The following is a 16,755-nucleotide window of genomic DNA, read 5'->3' as shown; positions in this document are numbered from 1 at the left end:
ACCCTATCCAAACCAATTGGGATTCTTCTCCGAGAGATAGGGTCGTGGGGAGCGGGGCGATCAGTGTGTCGTTGGGCTGAGATGGGGGTGGTTTTTTTTCCGCTTCGGTCACCCAAAACATGGAAGATCTGAAGTTGTCAAGTGGAAGGCAATCAAGCGGCCCCACAAACAGGGCACCGAACAGCGGGCCCGGCGGGCAGTGGGCCGGAATGCGGCACACACCCACGCAAAACTTTGGACGGATCTGCAACCCACAACCCCCCGTCGGGCCACAACCAGCAGTGGGTGACAACAACTCGCTGTCCGCTGGACCGCCCCCCCAACGCCGATCGTCTCGCAGGCGGACGGGACGGGACCCACATGAACAACCCAAAACAGACGTCCTTCACCCACTCACAACTCACAACCCTTCGTCACCTCGACAACGACGACGACGACCGTACACCAAGTCGTGTAAACAAATGACCCTTCATGACCCATGACCGATCTTCTCCGCGTCCTGCCGCACTTCCCCGTCGCCCAATATGCAAGTCTAATCTCTACCCTGGAGAAGGTCGGCCTCACCACCAGCGACCTCTTGACTCTAGAAGCAGCCGACATTGGAAAACGCACTCAACTGCCCCTGCTCGACGTCAAGCGTCTATGTGCCGCCGTCCTCGCTGCTCTTCACGATGACCTAGGTGTTTTTGCCACATCTCGCCGCGGCCAACACAGCAGCAGCAGTCATGTTCAGGATCAACAACATGGTCAGACCCTGAAAAACACGCCCGCCTCCCTCGCCGCACAATGGCAGACCATCAGCACCCTAGATCCGGACATCGACCGCGCTCTCGGCGGCGGCATCCCCGCCGGCTATGTGACCGAGATCACCGGCGAGTCCGGCGCCGGCAAGACGCAGTTCCTGCTCACACTGCTCCTCTCAGTTCAGTTACCGCCTCCGCACGGCCTCGGCAGGCCGGCGCTGTACATCAGCACCGAGGCGCCGCTCTCCACCCGGCGGCTGGCCCAAATGCTCACCACCAACCCTTTCTACGCGGACCTTGACTCAGAAAGCGGCCGAGGAGGAGAAGGAGGAGGAGGAGGAGGAGGAGGAAAGAGACCATCGCTCGATAACATCATCAGCACCGTCACGCCCGACCTGGAAAGCCAAGATCACATCCTCACTTACCAAGTGCCCGTGGAGATTGAGCGGCGCAACATCGGCCTGTTGGTGCTCGATAGCGTGGCAGCCAACTACCGCGCCGAGTTTGATCGTTCTTCCAAAGAAGCAGCTACGTCGTCCTCGACACCAGGCGCGCGATCCTCTAACATGGGAGCGCGCACCGCCGAGCTAGTTCGACTAGGTATGCAACTTCGCGATCTAGCGCAAAAGTACAACCTAGCCGTGGTGGTGTCCAATCAAGTAGCCGATCGGTTTGGGACTAAGATGCCTGAGCCCATTTCTTCTTCTATCCCTCGCTCCTCCATTTCCATCCCACCTCGATCCAGCAGCAACGTTCCTACACCCTCCACCCCCTACCCTCACGGTCACCCAGCAGACGACGACACCTCAACAATCCACCACCCCGCCCTCCACTTCGACAACCAACAACGTTTTTTCACCGGTTGGGGCGACGATCCTTACGCCTCCTACGCTTTGAAGACTCCCTCCTTGGGTCTGGTCTGGTCTACACAGATCTCTGCGAGGATAGCGCTGTTCAAAAGGCCAGCTTACGGGAGGAGTAAGTACCAAGCTGATGATGATGATGATGATGATGACATTGCCGTTGTCGGCAGTGGGAGAGAAGCTGTGGGAATGCCAATGCTGAAGAGCTGGAGGAGGTGGATGAAGGTTGTTTTTGCAGGATGGACGGCGGAGAGCGGGATGGGGTTGGGAGAGGGAAGTGTGGAGTTTGAGGTTTGGATGGGGGGGCTGAAGGGGGTGGGGAAGAAGAACGGGAAGGAGGAGGGAATGAAGAAGGGGGAGGGGGAATTGAAAGTGGGTGGGAAGGGAAAGGGAAAAGAAGTCTGACATGTGAAAGGGGTTTATGAGAGGACAAGAAAAGAGATGATCTGAGGTGGTTTTGGGAAGCAGTGAGTAGTGTTTTCAACTGTGCTAGAAATGATTTGGGAAGAAGAAAAAAAGGGATAATATGTGATACCCCCCAGATTTTGGAGCTTAGAATACACTTTATTTAGAATACCAAATGTAAAAGTCGACGGTTAGTGACGCCAGTCAGTGAGCGAACGATACACACGGTCAAGAATAGCCAAAATACTCGCCGAAAATATCAAGGATTTCTTCTTTATCTTAAGTCAAAATCAATCGCAGAGTGACGTCGTCCACAACAACTGCTTGCCTGTTGGATTTTATACGCAGGGGTAATTAGATATATTGCATGCATGCGTATCCATTCATGGGTACGTTATGAACTTTTCTTCCTCACTATCACAGCAACCCAGAAGTAGATCCGGTCCCGGAAAGCTGGGTTAGACAATGTCTAATGGGCACCCGTCCTCTTTGCTAACCTGTGATATCCAGTCAGAAATCAAGAACAACGACAACCAGACGCTAACCGTGGCAGTAAAAGGGGCTTTAAATAGGTTGCAAAAGGATCTTGATCGATTCGAACTTGTATACGTATTTCGTCTTTGTGTGTAAGTCCCATTACAGTCTAGTGTAACCGTTTGTCTACCCTCGCCGCGCTCTTTGAAAATGCTAAGGAGTAAGAGAACCACGCGCGCCCAAACACCTGTCATGTAAACTGTCTGCAAAAAATCCAAACATCAACCGGCTACCACCACCAAAGATCTCGTTTTCCACAAAACCCGTGCTCATTCTATCGACGAGTCTGAATTCCTACACGACACGATACCACATCATATCCTCTACCACCTCCGGAGGGAGTCGCTGAAAACTACCTCGGGTGAGGGAACTCATCCTCCAACTTAAGCTTCACACCCACATTCATACTGATAAGCTCCTGCACCAGCAACTTGCAAGCATACGGCATTGTCATCTGGGTAACGTTCCTCGTGCTCTTGCAAGCGTTGCAGTAGCCCTTGTAACCGAACAGGCCACACTCCTGGCAGACGTCGAGTTCGGTGCCATCCGAGGATATCATGAGACGCTCCAGCAACAACTGCGAGGCGCCGTAGGCGATCAAGCAATCGCGCTCCATCTCTCCGAGACGGAGACCACCGTCGCGTGAACGGCCTTCGGTGGGCTGGCGCGTGAGGATGGCGCGAGGGCCGCGCGAGCGCGAGTGCATCTTGTCCTGTACCATGTGCTTGAGGCGCTGGTAGAAGATGGGGCCGTTGTAGATGTAGGCCTCCATGGGCTCACCCGTGATGCCCGAGGTGAAGTAGTCTTTACCCTCCCACGAGAAGCCGTGGTCGATCAGGGCCTGGCCCATGGACTCGACGGGGTGCGAGCGGAAGGCATCGCCGAAGCCGTAGTCCTTCTCGCCAGCGATGACCGAGGCTTTGCCGGTCAGGCACTCGAAGAGCTTGCCGACTGTCATTCGAGAGGGGAAACCGTGGGGGTTCATGATGATATCGGGGCGGAGGCCCTTGTCGGAGAAGGGCATGTCCTCTTCGTTGACGATGATACCGACGACACCCTTCTGACCGTGACGGGACGAGAATTTGTCACCAAGTTCCGGCCTACGGGTCTGGCGGGTTTGGACCTTGATCAACTTGTTCTCGCGCTCGTTGACCGAAATCATGACCTTGTCGATGATGGCGGGGTCGGAAATGCGGTAGTTGGTTGATGCGTCACGGTAATCGTCTGACCCACGATCGCCAGCGATTCCAGTAGAGATCTGGTCCAACGGGGTCTCCTTCTTGATCATCGTTTGTCCGGATTCAACCTTTGAGCCCACCTGGGCCAGGCCATCGGCGTCGAGGATGGCGTGCTTAACAATGGGCTTGTCGTCTTCGTCCTTCATGATACCGCCAACCCTGTCGCGGCGCCCATTCGTATAGCCTTGCAATTCGGCGGTATACTTGCGGAACACTTGGCAGCGGCCGAATCCACGATCTAGAGAAGCCTTGTTCAGAACAAGCGCATCTTCGATATCGTAGCCAGAGTAAGACATGACAACGACGGTGGCGTTCTGTCCTGCCGGGAGCTTGTCGTAGTGGATAAGTTGAATCGTCTTCGTAATGACCATTGGTCGTTGGGGATAAACAAGGGTATAAAGAAGGGTATCGATTCTGTTGAACTGATTGTAGGCAATAGCACCAATGGCTTGTTTACCCATGGCGCACTGGTAAGTATTACGGGGAGACTGGTTGTGATGGGGAAAGGGAATTAGACCAGCGACTGCTCCGAGAATCGTGAACGGCTCAATTTCCATGTGCGTAGTGCTGTTGGTGATCTGATCCTCCTGAAGCGCCACAAGGGTATCGTTCTCTTCGTTGACATCGAGATACTCAACCACGCCGCTGGTCAGGAAAGTGTCGAATGTCGCTTGCCCGAGTTGAAGCATCTTCAGGTGCTCTGCCTTCAACATGGATTTGCCGTTCTTGACGATGATGTACGGGCGGCAAATACGTCCTTCATCGGTAGCGATATGAACCGCCGAGAAGTGCTCGTTGATGTGGATGCTCACAAAAGGAGAGACCCAGCCCCGGCGACGCAAAGTTCTGAACCTGGCGGCAAACCGCTTTGGCTCCCTGGTCACAGCAAATGGTGTACCGTTCAAATGGATGATATACGAGCCTTTGCTGTGCATCTCTGTTCCGGTGTATTCTCGGATCGGTCCCACGCTCTCATCAGCAGCAAAAATCATCTTCTTAACTGGTTCCTCCGGCACATTCGTGGTAATGTGTGTCATGAGTGCCAAATTCTTTACCAGACCACAGGCTTCACCTTCAGGTGTATCAGAGGTGCAGAGCATACCCCACTGTGAGGGCTGTAGGGCTCTTGGACCGGAAACCTTTCTTGTTTTTTCGAACTGTGAGCTGATACGCGTCATCATACCCAGCGCAGCGATATAACTGAGTCGGCTGAGCACGTGGGTGATACCGGCTCTGTTCATGTTGAAACGCTTGACCGTCCAGTTGCCGCTCTGAATGGCGCGGTTAAGACCGTGAGAGATATAATGGCCGTTAGCCATGATCGCACCATGGGGATCATACGTAGAGGTACGGTTGGGTTTCTTGAAAAAGTTGTCAATGTTGTACTTGACGTCTGAAATGAACTTTTTGAACAAGTCTTCAAATAGAAGGGAGATCAACTGTCCAGCCAATTCCAATCTCTTGTTGCCGACGAAATCTCTGTCATCGACGAGCTTGGGATTCTGAGCTGCCATCAGCACGCGGCGAACCATCATGGCAATGTAGACGGCCTTGGGATAGAAGTCGAGACCCTCAACAGTAACGTGCGCGATAACTAAGTTCGCAAGTGCGTCGAGACCTTCTTCAGCATGGTTTCTTCGAGGAGCGGCACCGAATTTGGGTCTGTTACCGCCCATCTTGACTCTAGCACCAACGTATTCCAACGCTTGTTGTTGTGTGTAGACACCAGCTCTTCCGGCTTCATCGAAGTTGATGAGGAAATCGTCCTGGTAGCGCGCATCGCCACCGCAAACCAGCTCGATGATGTCGTTGTCGGAAAGACCACCGAAGGCCTTGAGAACGATGACGATGGGAATGGGCTCGGAGAGGGTGTTGTGCTGCAGGACAATCCGGTCCTTCTTGAGTACGACGTAAGTCTTTGACTTTCTCTCGTGTGTGGAACTGGTAACCGAGGCCATGACTCCGCCGGTCTTCTCGTCGGCCTCGACAATGATACGGTTCTTGCTAAGCTGTTCCTGAATCAAGATGACCTTTTCGGTTCCGCCAATAACGAAGTAGCCACCAGGATCGAGAGGGCACTCGTTGAAGACCTCCATCTGGGCATTGGTGGCGCCGTTGAGGTAGCACTTTGCGCTCTTGAGCATGACGGGAATGCGGCATAGCGGGATGTTCTTGCGGACGATAACGTTCTTGTCGCGGGTGTAGGCGATGTCGACCTCGACGGGGGCGGCATAGGTGAGGTCGCGGAGACGGCACTCCATGGGGGTGACGGGGTTTCGAGACTGGACTTGTTCGCCATCTTCGGTGCGGGTGGGCATGCCGACGCGGATGTCTCTGAACTCGAGCCAAAAGTTGGGGTCCTGGTCGCTGCGGACGACGCGGTTGGCCCTAACGATGTCCTTGATTTCCTCGTTGACGAAGTAGTTGTACGAGTCGATGTGTTGCTTGACGAGGCCCTTGACCTTGAGGAAGGCCGGGACAAGATGGAACTTGTCCTGCGTGGTCGAGATGGGATCGGTCAGCTTCTTGCCATTGTAGAACGGCTCCAGCAGGGCCTCAAAGCCATCGTCGAGAGCCGCCATCCTTGCATGTGCTAACTGCGGGTGACGGTTCGTCGTATCGATCGGGCCGGAGGAATGGAGGATGGCGATGATGGGCGCGGAACGACCGGGAATGTGTGTTTGGTTGAGAAGATACGCCTTGCAGTTGTGTAGGTAGATTTCGATGTGATTTTTGGCCCCGCGGCAAATTGATAAGGATTAGTTGCGATAAACTTTTTCTACGGGCTGGCCGCTGCCATTTCTTGTTAGGTCAGTAGAGGTAAGCCGCGGCTGGGGCGGTGGGGGACGACGGGGCGGGAGTGGTCTGTGCTTGACTGTTAGTGTGTGTAGTGCACTACACTAGAGGTAGTGTTGTGGTGCGGTGACCGGTGACTGCTAGTGACTGCAGTGGTACCTAACTGGTATGCCGAGGCCAAAATTGTTAGCGCCCACGTTTTGGACCCCTGATTGACAGTTACATATACCTATGTAGGTTCCTTGTTCCACTTTTGGCCGTGCCCTCCACCTGTCGGGTACCTTTGAAACCTTTCCTTTTGCTTTGACTCCGGACCGTCACTTTGATGTTCGTGATAAGGAACCCCCGCCTCTGTGCAACTCCGACACATCTGCCTCCTGGTGGTAGGTTGTATTTACCTATCCAACTTCAACTAGCACAGCGATTTGAACAATTTGTAGCGGGGTCAGGCCAGCTAGGTAACCTCAAGATAGCTATGTATCCGTTCTGCTGAATCTAGCCGCGCCAAGCGGAAGCCGGGCCTTCGATCGACACACCAGTCAACAGGGGAGAGCTTCTGGTTATGAAATCACCTGCCGGGTCGTTCACTATTTCTCTCCTACCTGTTATCATGTTGATGGTCTTCTTCGGTCTTTGTTCGTTGATATGGCAGCCTTTGAATTGCTAATCGCATACAACGGAGGTTGATGTTATTCCCAAGTGCTGTGACCTGCTCAGGCTTCAAGAATCAGAGAAGGGTTATGCTTCTGGCTGACTATACAAACGTCAAAGAGTCGCATCACCGTTGGCCGTGTCTTACAGCATAGTGTAGGTAGGTACCCATCTTTTCCTAGGCCAGCTCCAGCAGGGTGCTACCTTGCTTGAATCGACCTGGAACCCAACCCAGCAGTGGGGCAAGATCCGAAAGAGGAGCAATTGAAAAAAAAAGGCGAGGAGATTTCACATCAAGGTTAAACACGGGGGCGCTGCACTTGTGCGTTCGCTTTCTCTACCATGGTCTCAATGAGCATTCAAGACATTCCATATCTCAGCGTCTACCATAGCTATCACCTGGCTATCGTACATTTGAGTGCTCAGAATGTAAATCGATCTTCTCTCTTGTACTGAATCTTCCACAGGGCAGAAGTGAGGGTTAGAGTGTCCAGCCTTGAACATTGACGGCTGTCTGCCTGTCACTCACTGTCTTGTGCCTTTTGTCACTATGGCTACCTTTCCCATGCCTTGTCTCGAGCTTGTCTCGCGTGTCAGCTAGAGTGCTGCAACACGCAATCCCTCTCCCGTTCTGTCGCCAGCCAATCATTACCTATCCGGTTCCAGACAAGGCCTAACATCGCGCAGGGGCAGCTGCAGACTGGACGCAAGGGCGCGGGTAAGAGAATCTGGGGCAGCCACCTCGTGGATTGCCTCACTGCAGGCCGTATAGCGCCCGGCGACGCCTATACACCGCTAATTCCTCAGGACTTCCACTTTGCCGTCTCTGGTGTTCCGTTCAATGAAAATCCTGGGGGTTCCTCGTAAGGCGATATATCTGGGAACTGAAGCAGGGCAAAGACCGGAAGAGGCTTTATCTCCATCCTACAGACACCCCCTGGGCGGAGTCAGGGTAGGTACCGTAGGCTTGGATCCCTCATCGCCGTCGCCTGCTGTTGTCTTGTAAAGCACATGTCCGTTTACAGGCCATGTTCAAGGGATCTGGTAGCAACTGGAGGCTGTCTCGTTGTACCAGATTGGCTAATGAGGTCAGATACTCCAATGCCACGCCAGCAAGCCGCATTTTTAATCATTCGCAACTCTGGCTGTCAACTCCCAAAGAAGTGAAAGGGGAAAGGGAAAAGAGGAAGAAGACGACAGCGTCGATGAGGTGAGGAGAGCTTCCACTCACTTCGCAAGTACCGGTACCTGTCCGAAGGGTGCAAAGCGGGGACCTCTTAGCGCAATCGCCCTTGGCCAGCAGATCCAATGATTGGGCTTCTGTCGTCCACCCACTGCGGAATCGAAGCACTAGTCTCTGGCTGTCAGGGGTTCTCGAACCCAGCATGCAGCATGTCCTCGTGTAGAGGTACTTACCTAGCTACCTAGGTAGTACGTAGAGGTGAGTTTGACAGTCCTGAGGGCATCCACAGAAGAGAAGTGACATGGACCACAGCGGCACCTCCAGCGGCAGCGGCAGGCTGGGCTGGGGGGGTTGAGGTCCAGTGCCCGCGAGAGAGGAAGCGGGTGGCATCCCATCCTCTCGCGCATCCCCATCCGTTCGGTGCCACCAACCGACCGACCGTGACCGTCAGTCTTCCGCCATACACTCCCTCTACTTCGACCTCCCAACCCGTCAGGCTTACTCGTCCTCCATCCCATCTCTCTTCGCTCTTTTTGCTGTATTACTACCGCTCCCGAACCTGCTGCTCCAGGCTTCCCGGGGCGCAGCGTATAGAGTATACGTGCGCCGACGAGACATATTGTTTCGCTTGGTACCTCTACGACTAGGTAGGTCGGTAACCTTGACGTCGTTCCTTCAATCGCATCCCGTCCATCACATACCTCAGGTCCCGGGCCACTCATACGCCTTCCATCCCCTCTCAACCTGCGCGACCTCGGACGCTGGAGCCCACGAGAGCCACGGCCTCGTCCTCACCCAGCGCTGGCCCATCCCAATGTCCAGTCAGTCTCATAATGGGCGCCATAGAGGTACTCAGGCTGCTCCAGTCTTGAGGACACGGCCGACTACAAGCGCGGTCCTATGCCTGCCACACAGCTTGGATGGCCATCGCAACAGCTGTCAGCATCCGGACGAGCTTTTGGAATTCGACACACCAGCCTTGCCGAACCCGAAGGAACTGTTCTGATTGCGACTCGCCGAGGGGTCAGCCATTCGTCACTACAACTGCTCTACATGTGGCTGTACATGGCACATTATCGTCCTCATGTGTTGCTTCTTCTCACAGTGCTCGTCTTGGTATTCGCTGAAAAAAGATGTTGACTAACGCTTGTGTGTGGCATTAGATTATAGAGGGAGCAGCCGCCGACGGATCCATCACCCTGTACAACAAAAGTGTATCGATTAGCAACTGTAAAGCCGAGATAATCATGGACGAGTTCTACCGCCCCCAGCCCCAGCGAGGCGAATCGCAAATGGCGCCCTCCTTTGTCAACAGGAGTGGTCCCTCCCTACCGCGCCGATTCACCGCAGAATCGGGCCATGTACCAACACTGTCATCCTTTATACCTGGTTCCCAGCGCCCACCCGAGCCCATCGAGTTTGCTGCTACTCCTGCTGCGGTACGTTCTTCCGGTCCCGGCCGCCTCTGCTCTTGGTGCAGACGCGACGGTGACATGTTTGTTGGAGATCATGCTGATCATGCTTGGTAGACTCTCCACAAGGTTCAGCTGGTACGTCGCAACTTGTTCGCAACGACGGCCCCAGGTGCCCACTAACCTCGCGGCCCATGCGGTTGCCTTGACAACAGTTAGAAAAGAAGAGACAGGAATACGAACGAATCCGAGAGAGCAAGCGGCGGTTCGAAGCCGAGCTCTCTAAACTAGACGCTCAGCAGCGTCAGGAAGAGCGTGAACTCGCACAGATGGCAGAGGATCTGCAGATAGGCAGATTCGCCGGCCACCAGTCCGAGCCGACCACACCCCCCGAGTATCGCGATGCCTCAAGAGGCTTTCCCTCCATGTTTTCCCGCCCGAACCGGCACTCGACCGGCCTCGTCAACCGTGGAACCCGCTCCTTGCTCACATCTCCGCCGTCGGGGATGCTGCCCATGCGGCTAGCCTTTGATGACCAACTGCCGACACGCTCAGGTCCAGGCTCACGAAGGAACAGTGACGAAGATGAGAAGGAAGAGGCTGTACGCCAGGATCCCACCAGCCATCGGTCCACCAAAGCGTAAGTATTTGCTTTTCTCTTAAACTGTCGAACAGGTTTTGCGTTGCTCCCAGTCTGCTGCTGCGATCTGATGTGAAGCCGTTGCGGTTTCTGTGATGGGGCAGGAGAAGAGATCATAAGCCCCTCAAACTTACTGTAAAGGGTATCGAAGTTTCGGCCCATCTTTCTGCCTGGCTGTGCTCTTGGCTGAATCTCCTCTTTTGCTGTGTCCAAGGCACTCTTTTTCATCCCATAATCACAACTTATAGAAGGAGAATGGCGATCAATAGCAGACTCGATTATCCACCCTAGTGGGAAGTGATCTATAGAGGTTGCTATTGTCTGACAGGTTACTCCATTCTGGGGATGAACCTTCTATAAAAGCACACGGTTGCGCCCTTCTCTCCTTGACCACAACTTGACTCCTGTATAACTCACCGCACTCGGCCCCAATATCAATTGCAACCTCGACCCGGAGCTTGACATTAACGGGGGATCTGCCTATTAGTACGAACCGCTACTCTATGCCTGTGACCCGATCCCGTACCTCGTACGATATCGGTCTCGAAGACAGCAACAACACAGCCGGATTTCTTTTCGACGACGAAGAAGATAACTCGGGAGAGGGCAGAGCGACTCCCACCGGGCAAGTAAGCAACGCAGACGCTTTCCCTACATTGTTTAGACAGCAGGGATATTCCAATAGGGTGAGTTTGGCTTTTCCCGTTCCACTGGTTGCGTGACGGAAAGTGGTGTTTCGATCGATCCTGTCACTCAACTCCGGCTCAAATTCATTTCACCTGGCAGGCAACTGAGCTTTCAGAAGCCCGCTCCTTGAAGTGCTCAGATGCCGGTGAATGTGTTATGCTGGTTTGGAGCCCCAAGGCACTTGCGGGTTCGAAAACCACACCCACACCCACACCCACACCCTCTACCCCCACACCTGACAGCACGAAGCACATCTATCCCTGAACCACCATGCTGCTTCCTCTTCACTTCGCGCATCTTCCTTGCCTTCGTTTGCACCATCACTGTCAGCAAAACATCCCGCAAATTGTCGTGTACGATAAATGCAGTGGAAGTCTTGTTTATTTTGTTTGCTGCCCCCTCATACCGATATTTCATCCCCTTCCACCACTCCTCCCCCCCAAAACTTTTGTTTTTTTTTTGTGATTTTGTGTTGACTCAATATCCCACCCAAAGCTGTCTGCTTCTTCAGCATTAGACGTTGTTTTAGGCCAGTCTTTCGGCCTTGATAGTGTTGGCGCAAGCGGCTGGAACAGCATTAACAAGCATCGTTCACAGCATAGCATGTCTGCTATCGGTTCTGGACAGGCAAGCGGAACAGGCTCAGTGGCTTCGCCTGAGCTGACTCCCATCGGCACTCAGCCCGCAAACGTTCGCCATTCTCTGGACGGTACGAAGCTCTTCCAGGAGAGCGCGATCGGCTCTGCTGACGCAACCCCGAGTTCCGTTATGTCGCCTGCTATCAGCAACATCCTGGCCAGCCCCCCAAAGCTCCAGCAATCGTTTTCCGCCAACGACGTCCCGGTCCTCAAGTCTGCGAACGGCCAGTCTAACAACAACCACGCCCAGCAGCACTTTCATAACCACAACGCCGGCCTTGGCCGTATCCCAGCTGGTGCCATGGCCGCGCGCCATACACGTGAGCTTTCTGGTGATACCGGTTTGACGAACAGCCGTGATAACGGCGGCTACCCTTCAATCACTTCGACTTTGCACGCTAATGCTGCACCATTCGGACCTGTCGCTCCTCAGCAGCAGACCTCTGCTGCAGTCAACACAGGCTTGACCTCGACGGCACCAGCGATGCCCTATTCCTACTACCCGCCGGGCCCCAACTATGCCCCTCCTGGCAACAACGCTGGATACGGAAACCTCCCCATGATGATGCAGAACATGTCCGTTGGCAACAACAACAACCCGGCAGCCGTGTATGCCCCTCAAAACTATACGGGATACGGCGCATTGTACAACACCGGTAGCAGCCCTAGACAGCCCCAGGATAGCCAAGCCCGTGTTATTCAGAGCCGGCGCGCCATGGACGGTGAAGGTGAGCACATCGCAACGTCCAGATTTCACCAGATTGCTAACCTTTTAATGGCAGCCATGTCTCGTTTCAACAATCTGCCTCTGGAGCAGGTTGTCGGCACCATTTACACGCTATGCAAGGATCAGCATGGTTGCCGCTACCTACAGAAGAAGTTGGACGATCGTAACGAGGAACAAATTCACATGATTTGGCTCGAGACGAACCAACATGTGATCGAGCTGATGACGGATCCTTTTGGCAACTACCTCTGCCAGAAGCTGCTCGAGCTCTGCAGCGAAGACGAACGCACTGTTCTCATTCGAAATGCAACATCAGATATGGTCCGCATCGCTTTGAATGCCCACGGCACTCGAGCGCTGCAGAAGATGATCGATTCCGTCAGCTCACCGGCTCAAATCAACCTCATCATCGAAGCGCTTCGCAACCGCGTTGTTGAGCTCATTCAAGATCTCAACGGTAACCACGTCATTCAAAAATGTTTGAACAAGCTCAATGCCACCGATGCCAGCTTTATCTTCGATGCTGTTGGACAAAACTGCGTTGAAGTTGGCACCCATCGCCATGGCTGCTGTGTTCTTCAACGTTGCATTGATCACGCCGATGGGGCCAAGAAGATTTGGCTTATTGAGCGTATCACAGCCAACGCCGTTACCCTTGTCCAGGACCCCTTTGGCAACTACGTGGTTCAGTACATCATTGATCTGAACGAGCCGAGCTTTACCGAGCCCCTCGTTGGCCAGTTCCTCGGTCGGATTCCACAGCTGTCGAAGCACAAGTTCAGTTCCAATGTGGTCGAGAAGTGCCTGCGTTGTGCTTCTCCTAATTCCAAGGACAGGATCGTCAGCGAAATCATGTCACAGAATGAGATCAAACAGCTCATGCAGGACTCCTATGGCAACTACGTTGTTCAGACGGCACTGGACTATGCTACCCCGTCCATGAAGCACCAGCTTGTTGAGGCTATTCGTCCTCATTTGCCTGCTGTCCGCGCGACACCTTACGGCCGACGCATCCAGGCCAAGATTCAGACTTACGACAACCAGACCCAGAGCGGTACGAGCACTAGTGGTCAAGCGACTCCTGCTGATCCGGCAGGTGGCCAGATTTCCCTTCGTCCCGCGCAGCACAACCGTGCCATGTCCAACAATACGTCAATTCTCACTGGTGGCGGACTAGGAAGTGGCGCGAACGGCATCAACGGTGGTAATGGGCATCCCCTAGGCACCGTTTTCCCCGCAAGCAACATGATCACAGTTCCGCCTCCTGCATCGCAGCAGTTTCCTCCCGCTGGCGCCCCGGCTGAGAATGGCCAGAACTGGGTCTAAGCAGTAATACGAAAGCGTCTAGCAAGACGGACGAAAAGGGTGTACATTATATGATGAGAGATGAGATCACATTGCGAATGGCTTTCACTTATCCATCGGCATGGGGAGTTTCCTTCCTCGGACGGACACGGACCTCGCTGGTCTCTTAATACCTGCCAAAAACGGGACAGAGTTCCATTAAACTGATAATTTGCTAAGATAAAGAGAGATCTTTTTCCTTATTTTTTCTGATCTGATCTGGTATCATCGGTAACGATCCTGGTACTGGGGAGCGGTTATTTTTCTCTTTTTTTTTTATCAGCGAAACGTGTTCCGGGCAACTAGGCGACGAATCAAAATATGAGAAAGAGAGTTATCGAGCTTTAAGCAGGAGGCGGAGGCACCATGGAAGATTATTTCAAGATTATCTGCAAGGGTGCCTTCTGCTTTCTAACTTCTTTGTTGTACAATACGTCTCTCAAGCTCGATCTCGAATAGGAAGAAAGGGGAGAGGTACGATAGCGTTAGGACAGGTTGCCGTAGCATAGATCTTTCAAGGATAATAATCGAAAGTTCCGTTCCATTGCCTTCCTCAACCTCGTATTGTCACTTTTATCCCCAAGTTCCTTCCCTATTTTGTGTTCTGCGCTTTTCAGGGACTCATGTGGTGTTTCCGTTTTCTTCAGATGTGTAGTTGTGGATACTTCCACCCAACACAGAGACTTCGATAGGCTTCTCTCATTACCATCGCCTCGCCGTGTTCCCAATATGGGTCATATATGGCATTTGAATCGAATGCCTCGTTCTCATCCTGGACTTGAAAATAAACAACCCCGAATGTTTTCATCTATCGGCCTTACAAAAGTTGAGCACATACCTCACGCCTTACTGTACCTCATAGAGACGGTAGAGAGATACAACCAACTCGTAAATAGAGATTCATCATTAAAGACCAAAATAGTTCATATCGTTGTTGACGTGCTTCTCCTATTTTCATCCCTGTATCGTAAACATGGCCGCAAGCTACACGTCTGATGATAATAAGATTGATGATGATGAATCACTGCGCCAAGCAGAGAAAAAGTTTAGCGACACTAAAATTTGCCTGGAAAAGTGACTGACTGACCTATGATAATGGATGACCCCGAGATGACCAGTAAGGACATATGAGGAAAAATTTGGCGCACCATCCTCGAGCTTTTCAAGTTATATAGAACATAAGAACAGAAGCATCGCCCCGTCGATAGGAAGAAGTCAATCCGTAAGATCCACTTCATTCATTGGCAGCAAAATGGGGAACAAAGATATGAAAGTCACACATAGATGATCATGAAAATGCCATTAAAAAGGACAGAGGTATCATATGCACACCAGAAAATGCGTTTAGTCCATTTTGGTGAGCTAACTGGATTTTCCACAACTCCATGCGGATTCACCCTTCTTTCCGTTGTGTCCCAGCGATGATGATTTGCAGTCAAGACACCGTCGCTGTCGAGACCATAAAGAGGAGCACGACAACCAGAAGTTCCCTTGTTTCCCAAAAGACCCAGACAAAAAGCGTGCCAATGAGCAGAACAGCCAGAGCCAGCACCAGATCCCGTAGACTACGGACCTCTTGGGCGAGCCGTTTACCGGTAGCGCCAGAGGGAGAGGGTGTTGTGGCGCTTCCAGGTCTTTCTGCGGCCAGCGCGGGTCTTGTTGTAACGGTGACCCTTGTTGAGACCGCGCGAGCGCTTGCCGGTGGAGGTAAGGCCACGGGACTCGCGGTGCTTGTGGACGGGGTTGACGATCCAGTTGATGCGGGGGTCGCGGCGGATGGCCTTGTGCTGGGGGTCGACAAGGATAACCTCGAAGTACTTGTAGGTAGAGTCCTGGTTGATCCAGTAGGAGTTGAGGACGCGAAGGTTGGCGCAGCGGCGGCCGACACGCTCCTCGGCGGTAGACTTGAGGGAGCGCTGGTACTTGAGCTGGTTCACACCCTGGTTGGTGGGCTTGCCTGTTGGGGGGTATCAGCAAACTGGAAACCATCGCAAACTCTGGCGTTCAAGAAAACGTACCGTAGGTGGCACCCTTGGGGACGGGCTTCTTGCGACCACCGCGACGGACACGGGCGCGGTAGATGACATAGCCCTGCTTGGCCTTGTAGCCGAGGCGGCGGGCCTTGTCGGGGCGGCTGGGTCTCGAGGCCCGGTGGATGACGTTCAACTGGCGAAGCTATATTGATGCACTCTCAGCAAATGTTCAACGAGTGTATAGCAAGAACGGTGACGCGAAAAATTTCGGCGCGGTCCCCCAGATTGACAGAAACAAGTGTATGAGTGAGTTCGCGGGGGCGGATGAATCCTCTCGTAGAACTCGCTTCCCACTGTTCCCATCAAACAGGTTCTCTCGCCAAAAAAGGCCGACCGTCCACAGATATTCTTTCGGCAACCGTTCTCGATCGGTGTATGCTTGGTTTCAACTAACCTCCCAGCAGCGAACGCGAAGAAGGAAGCGAACGACGTCGCTCTGCTTCTTCTTCTGAAGCTCTTCGAGGTATTTGAGGGCACCCATTTTGACTCTGCAAACACCAAGTTGTCGTCGGTTAGTCGCTGGCTGCAAGAAAGAAGGGGAACGAAAGGAGCGAAAAAATTACAACTCTTGCGATAAGAGAGTAACGCGGGTTCGGCAGCGGACGGAAAATGACAAAGGCGCGTACGTACCAGACCCCGAGGTTGATTCCTGCGTTAGTGAAGTCGACGGAAAGATCACCAGCGGAAAGTTCAAAAATTTCGAGGAATTGAGTGTTGTGAGGGAGAGGACGCAAAGCCCTAACTGCGTGCCGCCCGGCAGCTAGTCTACTTCGGGCTAGCGTAGAGTGGCTCGTGCACGAAAGCCCCACACTGAAATTCGAAGTCTTGGCAACATCAACGACACCGCCAAGTCTTTGCACT

The 16,755-nt window shown here is 53.3% G+C and overlaps 4 protein-coding genes across 6 annotated transcripts; 2 read left to right on the top strand and 2 right to left on the bottom strand.

The window, feature by feature from the left end:
• Positions 1-226: 226 nt before the first annotated feature.
• Positions 227-2,275, top strand: NCU01771 (DNA repair protein rhp57). Its single transcript, XM_952101.3, has one exon. The coding sequence runs from the start codon at positions 479-481 to the stop codon at positions 2,009-2,011; it is 1,533 nt and encodes a 510-aa protein (XP_957194.2). The 5' UTR covers positions 227-478; the 3' UTR covers positions 2,012-2,275.
• Positions 2,276-2,478: 203 nt separating this feature from the next.
• On the bottom strand, positions 2,479-6,551 carry NCU01772 (DNA-directed RNA polymerase III polypeptide). The gene has a single exon (XM_952102.2). It carries the CDS (start codon positions 6,363-6,365, stop codon positions 2,898-2,900), a length of 3,468 nt encoding a protein of 1,155 aa, XP_957195.1. The 5' UTR covers positions 6,366-6,551; the 3' UTR covers positions 2,479-2,897.
• Positions 6,552-8,813: 2,262 nt separating this feature from the next.
• NCU16560 lies at positions 8,814-14,409 on the top strand. Of its 3 annotated transcripts, none has more exons than XM_011395394.1 (7): positions 8,814-9,060; positions 9,577-9,852; positions 9,943-9,963; positions 10,041-10,465; positions 10,953-11,151; positions 11,750-12,518; positions 12,573-14,409. In XM_011395394.1, exons 2-7 carry the CDS (start codon positions 9,661-9,663, stop codon positions 13,841-13,843), a joined length of 2,877 nt encoding a protein of 958 aa, XP_011393696.1. In that variant the 5' UTR covers positions 8,814-9,060; positions 9,577-9,660; the 3' UTR covers positions 13,844-14,409. The 3 variants fall into 3 exon arrangements, with proteins under 3 accessions (XP_011393696.1, XP_011393698.1, XP_011393697.1); XM_011395396.1 differs by having other exon boundaries at positions 8,814-9,064; XM_011395395.1 differs by having other exon boundaries at positions 8,845-9,060; positions 11,648-12,518; positions 12,573-14,408.
• NCU01776 (60S ribosomal protein L15) lies at positions 14,406-16,611 on the bottom strand. Its single transcript, XM_952106.3, has 5 exons — positions 16,525-16,611; positions 16,289-16,382; positions 15,880-16,036; positions 14,949-15,818; positions 14,406-14,885 (listed from the first exon to the last, which is right to left on the bottom strand). The coding sequence occupies exons 2-4, from the start codon at positions 16,373-16,375 to the stop codon at positions 15,451-15,453; spliced, it is 612 nt and encodes a 203-aa protein (XP_957199.1). The 5' UTR covers positions 16,376-16,382; positions 16,525-16,611; the 3' UTR covers positions 14,406-14,885; positions 14,949-15,450.
• Positions 16,612-16,755: the final 144 nt, after the last annotated feature.

The sequence above is a fragment of the Neurospora crassa genome, linkage group II (assembly GCF_000182925.2).
Source record: "Neurospora crassa OR74A linkage group II, whole genome shotgun sequence".
In the NCBI taxonomy this organism is placed as follows: Eukaryota; Fungi; Ascomycota; class Sordariomycetes; order Sordariales; family Sordariaceae; genus Neurospora; species Neurospora crassa.
This window is presented reverse-complemented; position numbering and strand designations above follow the sequence as displayed.

What these genes read in the sequence shown, in the direction of transcription:
- NCU01772 (XM_952102.2), bottom strand. Translation starts at nt 6,365, where the DNA reads ATGGCGGCTCTCGACGATGGCTTTGAGGCCCTGCTGGAGCCGTTCTAC.
- NCU16560 (XM_011395395.1), top strand. Translation starts at nt 9,661, where the DNA reads ATGGACGAGTTCTACCGCCCCCAGCCCCAGCGAGGCGAATCGCAAATG. An exon ending in TTGCTGCTACTCCTGCTGCG is followed by an intron (nt 9,853 to 9,942) that starts GTACGTTCTTCC and finishes CATGCTTGGTAG; the next exon opens with ACTCTCCACAAGGTTCAGCT. An exon ending in AGCAGGGATATTCCAATAGG is followed by an intron (nt 11,152 to 11,647) that starts GTGAGTTTGGCT and finishes TCCCACCCAAAG; the next exon opens with CTGTCTGCTTCTTCAGCATT.
- NCU01771 (XM_952101.3), top strand. Translation starts at nt 479, where the DNA reads ATGACCGATCTTCTCCGCGTCCTGCCGCACTTCCCCGTCGCCCAATAT.
- NCU01776 (XM_952106.3), bottom strand. Translation starts at nt 16,375, where the DNA reads ATGGGTGCCCTCAAATACCTCGAAGAGCTTCAGAAGAAGAAGCAGAGC. An exon ending in TTCGCGTTCGCTGCTGGGAG is followed by an intron (nt 16,037 to 16,288) that starts GTTAGTTGAAAC and finishes GCATCAATATAG; the next exon opens with CTTCGCCAGTTGAACGTCAT. An exon ending in CCCCAAGGGTGCCACCTACG is followed by an intron (nt 15,819 to 15,879) that starts GTACGTTTTCTT and finishes ACCCCCCAACAG; the next exon opens with GCAAGCCCACCAACCAGGGT.